This window comes from Erinaceus europaeus, chromosome 21 (genome assembly GCF_950295315.1).
Source record: "Erinaceus europaeus chromosome 21, mEriEur2.1, whole genome shotgun sequence".
NCBI classification, from domain to species: domain Eukaryota; kingdom Metazoa; phylum Chordata; class Mammalia; order Eulipotyphla; family Erinaceidae; genus Erinaceus; species Erinaceus europaeus.
In genome coordinates, this window is record NC_080182.1 from 22,256,677 (window position 1) to 22,273,343 (window position 16,667).

Here is a 16,667-nt window from a genome sequence, read left to right on the forward strand (position 1 = left end):
GCGTTAAATGAAAGAGCACTGGCACTGACAGGAATGGCTCTCTAGGAAGCCCAGGTGGAAGTTGTGTGTTTCCTGACAGGGACTCTGGAATGATCCTCTAAGAAACCAATACTCTCGTCACCCGGCAACCATTTTTCAATGCATAAAAACTCACTGCAGTTTCCATTTTCTCAGCATTCTAAAGATACGGAAACGCCTGTCTCAATTTTTCTGTCTGATTTTTTTTTTTAAATTTAGTCCTTGCCATAAGTGATTGCACTGTTTTCTGGAATTGTGTAAAATTCCTCAGTCTCACTATGCCTTTTTCTTTTTTTTCTTTTTTTTTTTTTTTTTTTGACAAAAATTCCACTGGTTATGTGCTCAACCAGGTCTGTTACCCCCTAACCCTGAACGGTAACTGATACTCATTTTAAAAAGTTTCAGCTCTTTATCTCCTGTCTTGCACTCTACTTGCTGAACTACCCCACCCCTCAACCCTCAGCCAGCCCACTGGTCTTTATCTCTAAAATGGGGTTATTAAACTGGCCTCATGGAATTGGGAGAATAAAATACTTTTTTTGCACATGGAAAAGATTAGGAAGTGGAGGCTGGGTGATGGTGCATTAGGTAAAGCACACTGCAAGGACCCAGGTTCAAACCTCAGTCCCTTTGCATGAGTGGTGAAGCAGTGCTGCAAGTGTCCCTTTCTCTCTCTCTCTTCCTCCCTGTCCCTCTCCCTCTCATCTCCCCTTTTCCTCTCAATTTCTGTCTCTATCCAAAATAAAAATATATGTAAATAATAAAAATTAGGAAGTGATACACATACTGTCTGGCTTGGACTGGAGTCCCTGAAAGCAGAACCTGAGCTAAGATCACAGAGATGTTGATGTATATTAACTAGGTAAACCAAGGTACACTAACCAGGTAAACCAAGGTTTGCTGCTATGGTCTGGAAATTGGAGAAAAAGATACATTTCAAAAAAGAGGGAAGAACTGAGTTTGTAATTATCCAGAGGCAAGTTACACTGCTGTCTTGGTATGTATGCTTCCAGTATTTTTTCCCTTTATATATACATTTTCTTTTTAAAAAATATTTATTTATATATTCCCTTTTGTTGCCCTTGTTGCTTTATTGTTGTAGTTATTACTGATGTCATCATTGTTGGATAGGACAGAGAGAAATGGAGAGAGGCAGGGAAGACAGAGGGGGAGAGAAAGATAGACACCTGCAGACCTGCGTCACCACTTGTGAAGTGACTCCCCTGCAGGTGGGGAGCCGGGAGCTCAAACCAGGATCCTTTCGCCAGTCCTTGCTTTGCGCCACCTGCACTTAACCCGCTGTGCTACCACCCGACTCCCCTATATATACATTTTCTTTTTAAAAAATATTTTTATTGGGAGTCAGGCGGTAGCGCAGTGGGTTAAGCGCACATGGTGCAAAGCGCAAGGACCGGTGTAAGGATCCCAGTTCGAGCCCCCAGATCCCCACCTGCAGGAGGTCACTTCACAGGCAGTGAAGCAGGTCTGCAGGTGTCTATCTTTCTCTCCTCCTGTCTTCCCCTCTTTTCTCCATATCTCTCTGTCCTACCCAGCAACAACAACAGCTGTGACAACAATAACAACTACAACAAGCATGACAACAAGGGCAACAAAATGGGAAAAATAGCCTCCAGGAGCAGCGGATTCATAGTGCAGCCACTGAGCCCCAGCAATAACCTTGGAGACAAAAATATATATTTATTTATTTATTATTGGATAGAGACAGAGAGAAATTGGGGGAGGGGGTAGAGAGGGAAAGGGACAGAGAAACACCTGCAGCCTTGCTTCACCATTCATGAAACGTTCCCTCTGCAGGTGGGGACCAGGGTCTTGAACCTGAGTCCTTGCACACTGTAATGTGAGTGCTTAACCAGGTGCGCCACCACCTGTCCTCCTTCCTTACATTTTCTTCTTTTCTCTTTTTTTTTCTTTGCCTCCAGGGTTGTTACTGGAGCTCGATGCCAGCACTACAAATACACTGCCCCTGATGGACTTTTTTTTTACCTTCTGCTTCTTTTTCTCTCCCCTTCCCCAACGCTCTTCTTCTTTTCTATTTTAGAGGATAGGAGAGAGAGAAGTTGATAAGGGAGGGGGAGATAGATAGAGAGAGACAGACAGACAGACAGACAGACACCTGCAGACCTGCTTTGTTGCTCATGAAGCTTCCTCACTGCAGGTGGAGAGCCAGGGCTCAAGCAGGGTCTTTGAGCGAGTCATTCCATATAGGTCTACATGGCTTAACCAGGTGCGCCATTGCCGGGCCCCTGTATAGACATTCCATATAGGTCTACATGCGCTTAACCAGGTGCGCCATTGCCGGGCCCCTGTATAGACATTCCGTATAGGTCTACATGCGCTTAACCAGGTGCGCCATTGCCGGGCCCCTGTATAGACATTCCGTATAGGTCTACATGCGCTTAACCAGGTGCGCCATTGCCGGGCCCCTGTATAATCATTCCGTATAGGTCTACATGCGCTTAACCAGGTGCGCCATTGCCGGGCCCCTGTATGGACATTCCATATAGGTCTACATGCGCTTAACCAGGTGCGCCATTGCCGGGCCCCCTGTATAGACATTCCGTATAGGTCTACATGCGCTTAACCAGGTGCGCCATTGCCGGGTCCCTGTATAGACAGACATTCCGTATAGGTCTACATGCGCTTAACCAGTGCACCATTGCCGGGCCCCTGTATAAACATTTTCTAGTGCACATTCAGTATGAACTCAACTGTAATTACAGAGTGTATGTTCACTTTGCCATTTAACACTCTAACATAAGCAATTTTCCTTTGTTGTGTTTTTCTAGAATAACTATCAAATATCATGGATCAGATATCATAAAATTCTCTCTTTTTTGCCTCCAGGGTTATCGCTGGGACTGGGTGCCTGCACTACAAATCCACTGCTGCTGGAGGCTATTTTTTTCCCTTTTTGTTGCCCTTGTTGTTGTAATTATTGCTGTTGTTGTTGTTGTTGGGTAGGACAGAAAGAAATGGAGAGAGGAGGGGAAGACCAAGATGGGGAGAGAAAGATGGACACCTGCAGACCTGCTTCACCACTTGTGAAGCAACCCCCCTTCAGGTGGGGAGCTGGAGGCTTGAACCGGGATCCTTACGCCAGTTCTTCTTCATGCCACATGCGTTTAACCCACCTCCTGACTCCCTAAAATTCTCTTTTTTAAAAGTATATAATGAATAGATCTTTGGTGGTGGGGTACAGTGTGGAAGTATACCATGTAATTGTACAATCTTGTAGCCCACTATAATCACACATAAAAAAACAAACAAAAAAGAATTAAAAATATTTATGAAAGTGTAAATCACTGAAAAAATAAAGTATATAATTCAGTGGTATTTAGTACATTCACAAAGAGGCATTCTTCACTACTAATTTTATAATGAATTATCACTCCCCACCCCTACCCCTCACTCCCCATAAACAGAAACTCAACCCACTAATAGTCTCTTCCTATTCCTTCCCCTCAGCTCATGCCCCCAGTGCCTGGCAAGCACAAACCTACTTTCGGTCTCTATAGACTTGCCTGTTTGGACGTTTGCTATAAATGGGATCATATGGTGTCTGATCTTTTGTGACTGACTTCTTTCAGTGAGTGTAGAGTTCTCAAGGCTCCCCACCTACAGGGGGGTCACTTCACAAGCCGTGAAGTAGATCTGCAGGTGTCTTATCTTTCTCTCCCCCTCTGTGTCTTCCTCATTTCTCTCCATTTCTCTCTGTCCTATCCAACAATAGCAGTAATGACAATAATAATAACAACAACAGCAATAAACAACAAGGGCAACAAAAGGAAACACATGGCCTCCAGGAGCAGTGGATTCATACTGCAGGCAGGCACCAAGACCCAACATTAACTCTGGAGGCAAAAAAAAAAAAGGATAAAATGATTTATTTATTTTGGATAGAGACAGAAAAGTTGATATAGTTTATTATTATTATTTTATTGTATTATTATTATTATTTACCACAGCAATGTTCAGTTCTGGCTTATGGTGGTGTGGGGGATTGAACCTGATACTTTGGACCTCAGGCAGGAGAGTCTTTTTGCATAACCATTATGCTATCTACCCTCCGCCCGAGACAGAGAGAGAGATTGATGGGGAAGGGGAAGATCAAGAGGGAAAGAGAGATACCTACAGTACTGTTTCATAGCTTGTGAAACTTCCCCCATGCAGATAGGAACCAGGGGCTTGAACCCTGGACCTTATATACTGTAATGTGTGCGCTCAACCAGGTGCTCCACCACCTGGCTCCAGCAGTCACTGTGATTTAACTTGTTGAGGAAATGCCAAACTGCTTTCCAAAGTGACAGTCTCATTCTACATTCCCATCAGCAACATTTGAAAGTTCCAGTTGGTTACATCTTTAGCTTGAAATTTTTTTTATTTTAATGAGAGACCAGAACGTAAGTCTCCTATATTGATGTTCTACTTTTTTCTGTTTTTGTTATTTGGGCCTCAAAAATGCAAGGCATGTGCTCTGTCACTGAACCCACCTCTCTGATCTGTTACATCTTTGGTAACACTTGAAGCATTATCTATTTATTTATTTATTTATTTTTTGTCACCAGAACTTTGTGTCTCTGTGGTTCCACCTCTCCTGGTGTCCTGGTAGCCTTTTTTTTTTTTTTTTTTTTTTTGTTTCTTTCCTTTAGATAGAGAGACAGAGTCAGAGAGAAAAGACACCATCAAAGTACTATTCCATGCTTGTGAAGACTCCCCGGTGGGTGGTCCTGGAGGTGGCACAATGGATAAAGCATTGGACTCTCAAGCATGAGGTTCCAAGTTCAATCCCTGGCAGCACATGTGCCAGAGTGGTATTTGGTTCTTTCTCTCTCTCCTCCTACTTTTTAAAATAAATAAATAAATAAATAAATAAATAAATAAATAAATAAAGTCTTCAAAAATAGAAAACAAAGACTCCCCTGTGTAGTTGAGGGCTTGAATCCAGCTCTCTGCATATGGTATATTTTCTTTTTAAATTTTTAAAAAATATTTATTTATTTATCCCTTTTGTTGCTCTTGTTTTTTTATTGTTGTTTTAGGTATTATTGTTGTTATTGATGTCGTTGTTGTTGGACAGGACAGAGAGAAATGGAGAGAGGGAGGGGAAGACAGAGGGGGAGAGAAAGATAGATACCTGCAGACCTGCTTCACCACTTGTGAAGTGAGTCCCCTACAGGTGGGGAGCCGGGGGCTTGAACCAGGATCCTTACGCTGGTTCTTGCGCTTCGTGCCACATGCACTTAATCTGCTGCGCTACCGCCCAGCTCCCAGTAAAGTATTCTTTCTAGGAGCCAGGCGGTGGTGCACCTGGTTAAACACACACATTACCAAGTGTAAGGTGTACTCACCTGGTACCTACCTGTAGAGGCGGAGTCTTCATGAACGGTGAAGTACATCTACAGATGTCTATCTTTCCCCTCTCTACCTCACCATCTCTCTCAATTTCTTTCTGTAAAATCTGTTTATCAAATAAAATAGAAAGAGAGGAAAGACAGGAAAAAAATAGCTACCAAGAGTGGTGGATTTGATGTGCAGGCACTGAGCCCCAGTGACAACTCTGGTGGCAGTAAAAAAACAAAACAAAACAAAAAAACCAGTATGCTCTCTATTGGGTAAGCTAGCTCCTTGCCCAAATATCTTTGTTATTTGATAGAGAGAGGCAGACAGAGATAGAGACTGAAAGAAACCAAAACAATGAAAAGTCCTTCAATGTAGTGGGGTCCAGACTTGAACATGGGTCATGCACATGGCAAGGCAGCACACTATCCAAGTGAGTTATTTTGATTACTGCCAATAGTGTCTTTTTCATTTATTTTTAAATTTATTTATTCATAAGGACCGGCATAAGGATCCTGGTTTGAACCCCTGGCTCCCCACCTGCAGGGGAGTCACTTCACAGGCGGTGAAGCAGGTCTGCAGGTGTCTGTCTTTCCTCCTCTCTGTCTTCCCCTCCTCTCTCCATTTCTCTCTGTTCTATGCAATGACAACATCAATAACAACAACAATAATAACTACAACAATAAAACAATAAGGGCAACAAAGGGGAATAAAAAAATATCATAAAAATTTATTTATTCATGAGAAAGATAGGAGGAGAGAAAGAACCAGACATCACTCTGGTACATGTGCTGCCGGGGATCGAACTCGGGACCTCATGGTTGAACTCAGGACTGACACCTCTCAGACCACATATCTTCTTCTCAATAATAAAGATACTGATGGATGTGAAGTACATCTCCTGTAGTTGGATTTGCCTTTCTGTAATAACTAATGATGTTAAGCATCTTTTCATGTACTTATTAGCCATTTGTGTCTCTTCTTTAGATAAGTATCTCATCTGTTCAAATCCTTTCACCATTTTCTAAAGTTGGGACACATCTTTATGTTGTTGAGTTTTAAGAGTTCTGTTTAAAAAATAAATCTTTTTTAAAGTTTTTGTTTTATCTTTATTATTATTTTTTTATTGGATAGAGACATCCAGAAATTGAAAAGATAGAGAGGGAAAGAGACAGATATCTGCAGCATTGCTTCAGCACTTGCAAAGCTTTTCCCCTGCAGGTGGGGACCGGGGCTCGAACCTTGGTCCTTGTACACTGTAACATGTGCACTCAACCAGGAGCACCACCACCTTGCCCCTGAGAGTTCTTTATATATTCTGTTGCAAGTTTTCTGTCAGATGTGTGAATTGCAGATGTTTTCCATATGTGTGTTGACTTTTCACTTTCTTTTTTCCTTTGATTTTTTTTTGCCTTTTCCCTTTTTTTTTTTATTTATAAAAAGGAAACATTGACAAAACCATAGGATAAGAGGGGTACAACTCCACACAATTCCCACCACCAGAACTCTGAGTCCCATGCCCTCCCCTGATAGCTTTCCTATTCTTTAACCCTCTGGGAGTATGGACCCAAGGTCACTGTGGGATGCAGAAGGTGGAAGGTCTGGCTTCTGTAATTGCTTCCCTGCTGAACATGGGCTTTGATAGGTCGATCTATACTCCCAGTCTGTCTCTCTCTTTCCCTAGTAGGGTGGGGCTCTGGGGAAGCTGAGCTCCAGGACACACTGGTGGGGTCGTCTGTCCAGGGAAGTCTGGTCAGCATCATGCTAGCATCTGGAACCTGGTGGCTGAAAAGAGAGTTAACATACAAAGCCAAACAAATTGTTGACCAATCATGAACCTAAAGGTTGGAATAGATGCAGTTTGGGGGTCCTCCATTTTATAGATAGCTAGTAGGCATATTTTAGTTATATTCCAAAGGGCCTGTGGTTATACTAGTTATTTTATTTTTTCCCCCTGAGCCTGAAATCTGATATGCAGGTGGATCCAAGTTATTGTCTGGGGAGATAATGTCATAGCTGGAAGCCTTTTCACTTCTTTTTTTTACATATATTTTATTTATTTATTCCCTTTTGTTGCCCTTGTAGTTTTATGGTTGTAGTTACTCTTGTTGTCATCATTCTTAAGACAGAGAGAAATGGAGAGGGGAGGGGAAGACAGAGAAGGGGAGAGAAAGAGAGACACCTGCAGTCCTGCTTCACTGCTTGTGAAGGGATTCCCCTATAGGTGGGGAGCCATGGGCTCAAACCGGGATCCTTATGCAGGTCCTTGCCCTTTGCGCCACGTGCGCTTAACCTGCTGCGCTACTGCCTGACTCCCGCCTTTTCACTTTTTAAAGATCATTTTATTTGAGTGGTCTGGGAGGTGGCACAGTGGATAAATCATTGGATTCTCAACCATGAGTCCTGAGTTCGATCCCTGGCAGCACATGTACCAGATGATGTCTGGTTCTTTCTCTCCTCCTATCTTTCTCATTAATAAATAAATAAATTCTTTAAAAAAAAGATTATTTTATTTGATAGGACAGAGAGCAATTGAGAGGGGAAGGGGAGATAAGGAGAGAAAGACACCTGCACACTGCGTTACCTCTCATGAAGCTTCCCTCCTGCAGGTGGGAACTGTATGCTTTAACCTGGATCTTTGTACATGGTACTGTATGTACTCAACTAGGTCCACCACTACCTGGTCCCACCTCTTTTTTTCTAGTTTTTTTTTCTAATTTTTATTCATTTATTTATTAGATAGAGACAAATTGAGAAAGGGGGGGAGAAAGAAAGGGAGAAGGACAGAGAAACACCTGCAGTCCTGTTTCACCACTTATGAAGCTTTCCCCTTGCAGGTGGGGACCAGGGGCTTGAACCCGGGTCCTTGTGTACTATAATGTATGTGCTTAATCAGGTGTACCACCACCTGGCCCCTGCCCCACCTCTTTTCTCTCTTTTTTCTTTCTCTCTTTCTTTCTTTCTTTCTTCCTTCCTTCCTTCCTTCCTCCCCTCCTTCCTTCTTTCCTTCCTTTCTCCCATTTCCCCCCCCCCCTTATATTTTATTGTAATGTGAGAGACATACGGAGAGAAACACCAAAACAGTGCTCAGCCTTAGCTTATAGCTATACTGGGGATTGAAAGTGGGGGCTGGGAGTCTCAGGCATGAAAATCTTTTGCACAACTCAACTCCCTTTTCACTTTCTTGTTTTTTTAATTTTTTTATTGGGAGGGTTAATGATTTACAGTCAACAGTAAATACCTTTGTTGGTACATGTGTAACATTCCTTAGTTTTCTTCAAAACATTCTAACACCCCCCCAGGTCCTCCTCCATTCATTGTGCACCAGTTCCTGAACCTCCATCCATCATTGTGCACCAGACCCTGAACCTCCATCCATCATTGTGCACCAGTCCCTGAACCTCCATCCATCATTGTGCACCAGTCCCTGAACCATGCCCCCACCTGCACCCTGAGTTCTTTGCTTAGTTAGGAGCAATACACCAAACCCAGTCCAAGTTCTATTTTATGTTTCCTCTCTGTTCTTATTTCTCAACATCTGTCTATGTGTGAGATCATCCCATATTCATCCTTCTCTTTCTGGCTTATCTCACTCCACATGATTCCCTCAAACTTCATCCAAGATGAGGTGAAAAAGATGTCCATTCTTAATAGCTGAGTAGTGATCCAATGTGTATATAGACTTAACTATAGACTTATTCAGCCACTCATCTGTTGTTGGACACCTGAGTTGCTTTCAGGTTTTGGCTATTGTGCTGCTATGAATATAAGTGTACATATATCTTTTGGGATGGGTGTGTTTGGTTCCTTAAGATACATCCTTAGGAGAGGAATTATTGGGTCATAGGATGGTCCACTTCTAGCCTTCTGAGAGTTCTCCAGACTGCTCTCCACAGGGGCTGGACCAATTGACATTCCCACCAGCAGTGCAGGAGGGCTCCTTTGTCCCCACAACCTCTCCAGCATTTGTTGCTGCTACCTTTTCTGACGTGTGACAGTCTCACAGGAGTGAAGTGGTATCTCATTGTTTTTATTTGAATCTCTCTGACAATGACTTGGAGCATGGTATATTGAAGCACAGAAGTTTTAAATTTTGATCAAAATCAACTTATGTATTTTTTTTTTGTCCCTAGTACTTTTGATATGTATCTAAGAAGCTGTTATCTAATCCAAAGCAGAAAATTTCACTTGCATATTTTTTCTCTAAGGTTTTTATAGCCTTAACACTTATCCTTAGCTCTTCAACCTATTTTGAGTTGGTTTTCCACATTCAAGGTAGGGGTCCAATTCCACTCTCTTGCATATGGTTATACAGCTGTCTCGGCAACATGTATTGAAAAGACTTTCTACATTGAACTGCAAAAAAAAAAAAAAAAAAAAAAAAACACTTGGCCAATTTTTTTTTTAATATTTATTTATTTTCTCTTTTGTTGCCCTTGTTTTATTGCTGTTGTTATTGATGTCGTCGTTGTTAGGACAGAGAGAAATGGAGAAAGGAGGGGAAGACAGAGAGGAGGAGAGAAAGATAGACACCTGCAGACCTGCTTCACTGCTTGTGAAGTGACTCCCCTACAGGTGGGGATCTGGGGGTTCGAACCGAGATCCTGATGCTGGTCCTTGTGCTTTGCGCCACCTGCGCTTAATCCACTGCGCTACTGCCGACTCCCAATTTTTCATTTTTTTTCTTTTTCTTTCTCTCTCCTTCTCTGTCTTTCCTCTTCTCTCCATTTCTCTCTGTCCTATCCAACAACAACAACAACAATAATAATAACCACAACAATGATAAAACAACAAGGGCAACAAAAACGGAAAGCAGTGGCCCCCAGGAGCAGTGGATTAGTGGTGCAGGCATGAGCCCCAGCAATAACCCTGGAGGAAAATAAAGCTTCAGCTCTGGCTTATGGTGGTGCAGGGGGATTGAACCTGGGACTTTGGAGCCTCAGGCATGAGAGTCTGTTTGCATTATGCTATCTACCATTATGCTATCTACTCTCCGCCCCAATTTATCATTTTTTTCTTTAAAAAAAAAAAGATTTATCTTTTGTCACAGTTTATCACTGAGGTTCTATGCCACCAATCCCAGCAGATTCTCTTTTCCTTCTTTCTGTTTTTTATGTTTTTTAAAAAATTTATTTTATTTTTGAGAGAAGGGGGGGAACACCAGAGCACTCCTCAGCTCTGGCTTATGGTATTGTGGGGATTGAACTTGGGACTTTGGAGCTTTAGGCATGAGAGTCTGTTTGCATAACCATTATGCTCTCTCCCCCCACCCTCCTTCCTTGCTCTCTCTTTTACAAGGAGAGTGAGAGAGAGAGAAAGGAAGAGAGAGGAGAGTGACAGAGAGCAAAGCAGAGAGACCATAGGATTGCACCACTCATGGAGCGGGATTCCCCTCTGCATGTGCTCCCATGTGGTAGCCTGGGTTTGAACCCCACCATTCCTCATGGTAAAATGCATGTTTTAATACGTGAGCTATGTCTTGGCCCCTGATTTATTATGAGAGAGTGAGTATAAGTGTGTATGTATGTGTATGTGTGTGTAGAGTGTTATTGGGTTGTTAGAAGTCATGACACATTTTTGTATAGAAAAACAGAAAAAAGGTGCCAGTCAGTGGTTCACCAGGTTAAGTGTACATGTAACCATGTGCAAGGACTAAGGTTCGAGCCTCCGCTCCCCACCTGCATGAGGGAGGCTTAACAAGCTGTGAAGCAAGTACTGCAGGTGTCCATACTCCTAGGGGGATAAAGAATAGGAAAGCTAGAAAAAAAAAAAAGAATAGGAAAGCTATCAGGGGAGGGGATGGGATACGGAATTCTGGTGGTGGGAATTGTATGGAGTTGTACCCCTCTTATCCTATGAGGTGTTTCCTTTTTATAAATATAAATAAAATTAAATAAATAAATAAAAATAAAACAAATTAAAACCCGGGCAGGGTAGATAGCATAATGGTTATGCAAACAGACTCTCATGCCTGAGGCTACAAGGTCCCAGGTTCAATCCTCTGCACCACCATAAGTCAGAGCTGAGCAGTGCTCTGGTAAAAATAAATAAATAAGTATAAATAATGATAACAATAATAAGACCCCTTCTTTTCCAGTACTTTCCTTTTCTTTTTTTTTTTCTTTCTTTTTTTCTGCCTCCAGGGTTGTCACTGAGGCTTGGTGCCTACACTAAGAATCCACTGCTCCTGGAGGCTATTTTTTCCCTTTTGTTGCCCTTATTGTTTATTGTCGTCATTATTATTATTGTTGTTGTTGTTGCTGTCGTTGTTGGATAGGACAGAGAGAAATGGAGAGAGGAGGGGGAGACAGAGAGGGGGTGCAGACCTGCTTCACTGTCTGTGAAAGTGACCCCCCTGCAGGTGGGGAGCCGGGACTCAAACCGGGATCCTTACCCTGGTCGTTGCACTTCGGCACCATCTGTGCTCCAGTTCTTTTCTCCTTCATCGTCATCATTGTCATTATCTCCTCTGCCTTCTCCCTCTCCTCTCTTTTTCCTTCTCCTTTTTTTTTTTTTTAACCAGATCACTACTCAGCTCTGGCTTATGGTGGTGTGGGGAATTGAACCTGGGACTTTAGAGCCTCAGGCATGAGATTCTCTTTGCATAACCATTATGCTATCTACCCCAGCCCCCTTCTTCCTCTGTCTCTGCTCCTTCTTTTACTCCTTCTCTTCCTTTTCCCTTTTCTCCTTTTTATCCTTCTCCCTGTATAAAGGTCTCACACATGTGTCATTTCACTGCTCTGGGCCAACATTTTCATTCATTAAGAGGAGGAGAGGGGAGTTGGGCGGTAGCGTAGGTGGCACAAAGCACAAGGACCATCATAAGGATCCCAGTTTGAGCTCCCGGCTCCCCATCTGCAGGGGAGTCGCTTCACAGGCGGTAAAGCAGGTCTGCAGGTGTCTATCTTTCTCTCCTCCTCTCTACCTTCCCTTCCTCTCTCCTGTCTTTCTCTCCCCCTTTCTGTTTTCCCCTCCTCTCTCTATTTCTCTCTGTCCTATCCAATAACGACAGCATGAACAACAATAACTACAACAACAATAAAACAACAAGGGCAATAAAAGGGAATAAATAAATATTTAAAAAAAATTAAAAACAAAGAATTAAAAAAAAAAAGAGGAGAGATTCCAGAGCACAGGAGCTTTCTCTGGTGGCATAGCACCTTCCATGTGCTGCTGGGGTTCGAACTTGGGACATATGCATGGCAGGACATGTGCCGTACCTAGTGAGCTATCTCTCTGGCCCTAGAATCGTTTCTTTAAATGAACTGATTCACTCACACCAGCTAAAAGCATAGGCATACTCAAGTATTTATCCTTCAGCAGAGATACTGAACACAATCTGTGGGCCAGTCTCTGGGGCAGAAAGACAGCCCTGGAGATGCTAGTCCATGAAAAAAATTCATCTGCAATGCTGAAAGTGGATAGGGAAGCAACAGAAGGTGTTCTTGTGGAAGAACAGCTGATGGAGGGAGGGAGGGAGGGAGGGGGTCCAGGAAGGTTGACTGGACTGCCCACTGCACTCAGGCCATATTTGGGCCTCACAAAACACTTGACTCTGAGTTTAAATGCTGGAAGACAGGTCTCTTTCTAGGAAAAGCCAGCTCCACTGGGCCTAGGTGCAGTGGGGAGAGGCTGCTCCGGTCCACACAGACAGATAAATGGCAGTGGCCGCTTTGGAAGAGTCTTTTGCTCCCCAACATTCTCCAAGTCTGGCCAACCCTTCTTGGAAGGCAGTTATGCTCACCACTATACCACCAACGCTGGCCACCCCTTCTTAACAGAAGTATCCTTTTGTCTCTTGCAGGGAGAAGTTGTGGAATATGTGGATGACCTCTTGGAACTGGAAGCCACTGAATAGCTCACAGCAACCAAAGAGACTTTCCCCTCTGTGTTGTGGAAACACAGATCCTGTCTTCCTTTTCCCAACAGCCTGAGTTGTTGATACTTGAGACTTCTCTTTACTTGCTGACATGAAAGAGAAGCCCCTGTCTCTCACTCCACTCAACATCGGGTGAGCCTGCCTTCCTGTGTCTATACGGCTTTCCCTGTGTCTACATCTGCCTCCCGTGTCCACATCTGTTTCTCCACACGTACCTTTCTGACGAACACACAAGTCTTCTCATCTTCATATCCACTCTCACCATGCTTATACCTGCCTTTCTGACCATTTTGCTTGGAAAGACAGTCTATTATGTGTTTTGTTTTTGTCAGTATTCCATTGTTTTAACCAGAGCACTGCTTAGCTCTGGCTTATGGTGGTGCTGGGAATTGATCCTGGGACTTTGGGGCCTCAGGCATGAGAGACTCTTTGCATAACCATTATGCTATCTCACCAACCTAATATTACTCTTCTTATTCTTTTTTTTTTTTTTTTGTCTCCAGGGTTATTGCTGGGGCTTGGTGCCTGCACTATAAATTCACTGCTCCTGGAGGCCATTTTTTCTTATTTTATTAGAAGAGAGAAATTGAGGGAGGAGGAGGAGATAAATAAGGCAGAGAGAAACATAGACACCTGCAGACCTGCTTCATCTCTTGTGAAGCGATCCCCCTGCAGGTGGGGAGCTGGGGGCTCGAATCAGAATCCTTATGCAGGTCCTTGCACTTTGTATTATATGCGCTTAACTGAGTGTGCCACTCCCTGCCACCCAGTATTACTTTTTAGATAAGAAAACACTCCTGAAGGATGTCAGTTACAGAACATGTACACTGGCCTCTATCTCCAGGTCTTAGTTCTTCCTCCCCCTCCCCTGATCCAGGGAAGATGGCAGAGGGCAAAAGTGGACTTTCTGCATGTTGCATCATGATGGTCTGCACATGTTCTCAACTGCACTGTTTCTGGCTCCTCTTGAAAAAGAAGTTGGTGAGGCAGTGCAGAATCCAGAAAGGTGGCCTTTGCCCAATACTTTGAATCTCCCAAGTCTTAACAGTGGTTAAAATATCTTGGTCCCATTTGAAGATAATACTCAATCATGAGTCTTAGACTTGGAAATGGAAGAAAGCAGAGGGAACCTAGTTTCATTCCTTCTTTCAGTAACTATTTATTGAGCCTCTTGTGTGTACTGGGCGTTTACCCAGAGACGCTGCACAGAGCTAAAGGATTCCTTGCCCTCATGGTACATGCATCCTGCAAAGAGAGACAGACAACAAATAAACAAGAGGAAATATATACTGACCCAAGGCATCTGTGTGTGATAATTGCTGTGGGGAAAATGAAAGTGGAAGATGGTTAAGAAGCCTGGAGGTGCCGCTGAATCATTAAGCAGGGAGGCCTGGGAAAGTGACATCGGAGACCTCAGGGGAGCAGGCGGAGGGAGCAACGTGTGGTGCTCTACTGGGAGAGAGGCTTGGCGTGGGCAAGGAGTGGGCAAAGGGAAGAACAGAATACAGAGGCCCAAGTGTGTGAAGCTGGGAAAAGACCCAGATATTTCAGTTTCTCTTGCTCTCTCATCGTGTGTGTGTGTGTGTGTGTGTGTGTGTGTGTGTGTGTGTGTATGTGTGTGTGTGTGTGTGTGTGTGTGTGTGTAGGATTTGCTGACAGACTGAGGTAGCATCTAAGAGAGAGTTGTCATTTACTGATGTGGGGAAATGGGCGTGTAGGTTCATGAGGAAGGTGGTGTAAACATTTGTATATGGATTGATCCCTTGTTGCCTCTAGGGCCTCCAACAAGCAAGTTCTGTGCTCTAGTGGGCTGAGTGATTTCCCAACTCCACTATCTGATCTTCCTCCTCTCTCAGGAAGCTATGTAGACTACTAGGGACCCATTAGGGATGAAGGCAGGAGATTGGCACCGCACATGGGAGACAGGACTTTTCTCACAGTGGCATGAAAAGAAATGAAAGGAGACAAAATTGGGGAGCCTGAGTTTAATAGGTTAATTGGGGGTCAGAAAACACACTCGTGTGGTCCGGGAGGTGATGCAGTGGATAAGGCACTGGACTCTCAAGCATGAGGTCCTGAGTTCAATCCCCGGCAGCACATGTACCAGAGTGATGCTTGGTTCCTTCTCTCTCTCCTCCTATTGTTCTCATTAATAAATAAATAAAAATCTTAACAACAACAACAAAAAAGAAAACACACTCCTTTTTAAAGATTTTATTTATTTATTCATGAGAAATGATAAGAGAGAGAGAAAGAACCAGATATCACTCTGGTACATGTGCTGCCAGGGATTGAACTCAGGACCTCATGCTTGAGAGTCCAAAGCCTTGTCCACTGCGCCACCTCCCAGACCACAAAAAAAAAAAATTGCTTTTATTTACCAGTTTAGTTGCTGGATAGAGACAGAAATTAAGAGGGGGAAAGAGAGGTACAGAGAGAGAGAGACCTGTAGCCCTATTTTACCACTTGAGAAGTGTCCCCTCTGCAGATGAGGACTAGGGCCTTGAACTTAGGTCCCTGTGCATTGTAGCTTGTGCACTCAATTGGGTGCACACACCACTGCCAGTTTGCTTTTTTATTTTTATTTTTTTAAAGATTTTATTTATTTATGAGAAAGATGGAGAGAAAAAGAACCAGACATCACTCTGGCACATGTGCTGCCGGGGATTGAACTAGGGACCTCCTGCTTGAGAGTCCAAAGCTTTACCACTGCGCCACCTCCCTGACCACCCTGTTTGCTTTTCTAGGCTTCCTTTCTCCATCTCTGAGGATCACATATCTCTTGGTCCTCTTCCCTCCTGAAAGCATGTCTTCATGTCCCTGCACAAGAAGGTCAATACCAGGCTCTCCTGGGGCATCCAACTTAAGACAGTGACCTATAGTCCTGGCTTGGGTGGAATTTGGTCAGATCAGCAGAGTCAGCCTGGCTGCAGGGAGCCAGTGTAGCAGCCCCTCAGTCACGGCCCCTCCAGCTCAGTTATGAGTCAGATCCCATATGGCTTCCTGCTGGGGTTGACGGCTCTGCCCATAGGGTTCTGGGTTCTCCTTTCTTTCCTTGCCTTAACCCCATCTGAGAAACTTCCTTTTGAAACCAGTGGGGAAGATGGTCTTAGGGCAGAGCTATAAAGCAGAGGGTGGCTTGGTGAGTGGACGTCCTACCCCAGGGTTCCCAAGTTGATGGAGTTTGTCTACCCGCACAGCTGTTTCACTCCCCTAGAACTCCTGGCTGCTGCTTCCTTTTCCAGCACTGTGAGAAAACATGAGACCACTGTAGGAACCTAGGCTGGGCTGGGCCACATGACTCAGTCCACCTCTTGTGTCCTGCAGAGCTTCTACTGGGTCCTCTTCCTCTGGGCCTGGTAGAGCACATGCTTTGAGGGCTCAAGAACCTGGGTTGGAGCCCTGACCA

General features: G+C 43.8%; 1 protein-coding gene across 1 annotated transcript in view; it reads left to right on the forward strand.

Annotated features, from left to right (window-relative positions):
• Positions 1 to 14,612, forward strand: part of CRTAP (cartilage associated protein) — a 41,983-nt gene extending 27,371 nt beyond the window's left edge. Inside the window, exon 7 of the mRNA XM_007524039.2 lies at positions 13,184 to 14,612. Within this exon, the coding sequence (XP_007524101.1) occupies positions 13,184 to 13,237 (54 nt within the window). The 3' untranslated portion in view covers positions 13,238 to 14,612. The remainder of the gene's footprint in view (positions 1 to 13,183) is intronic.
• Positions 14,613 to 16,667: the final 2,055 nt, after the last annotated feature.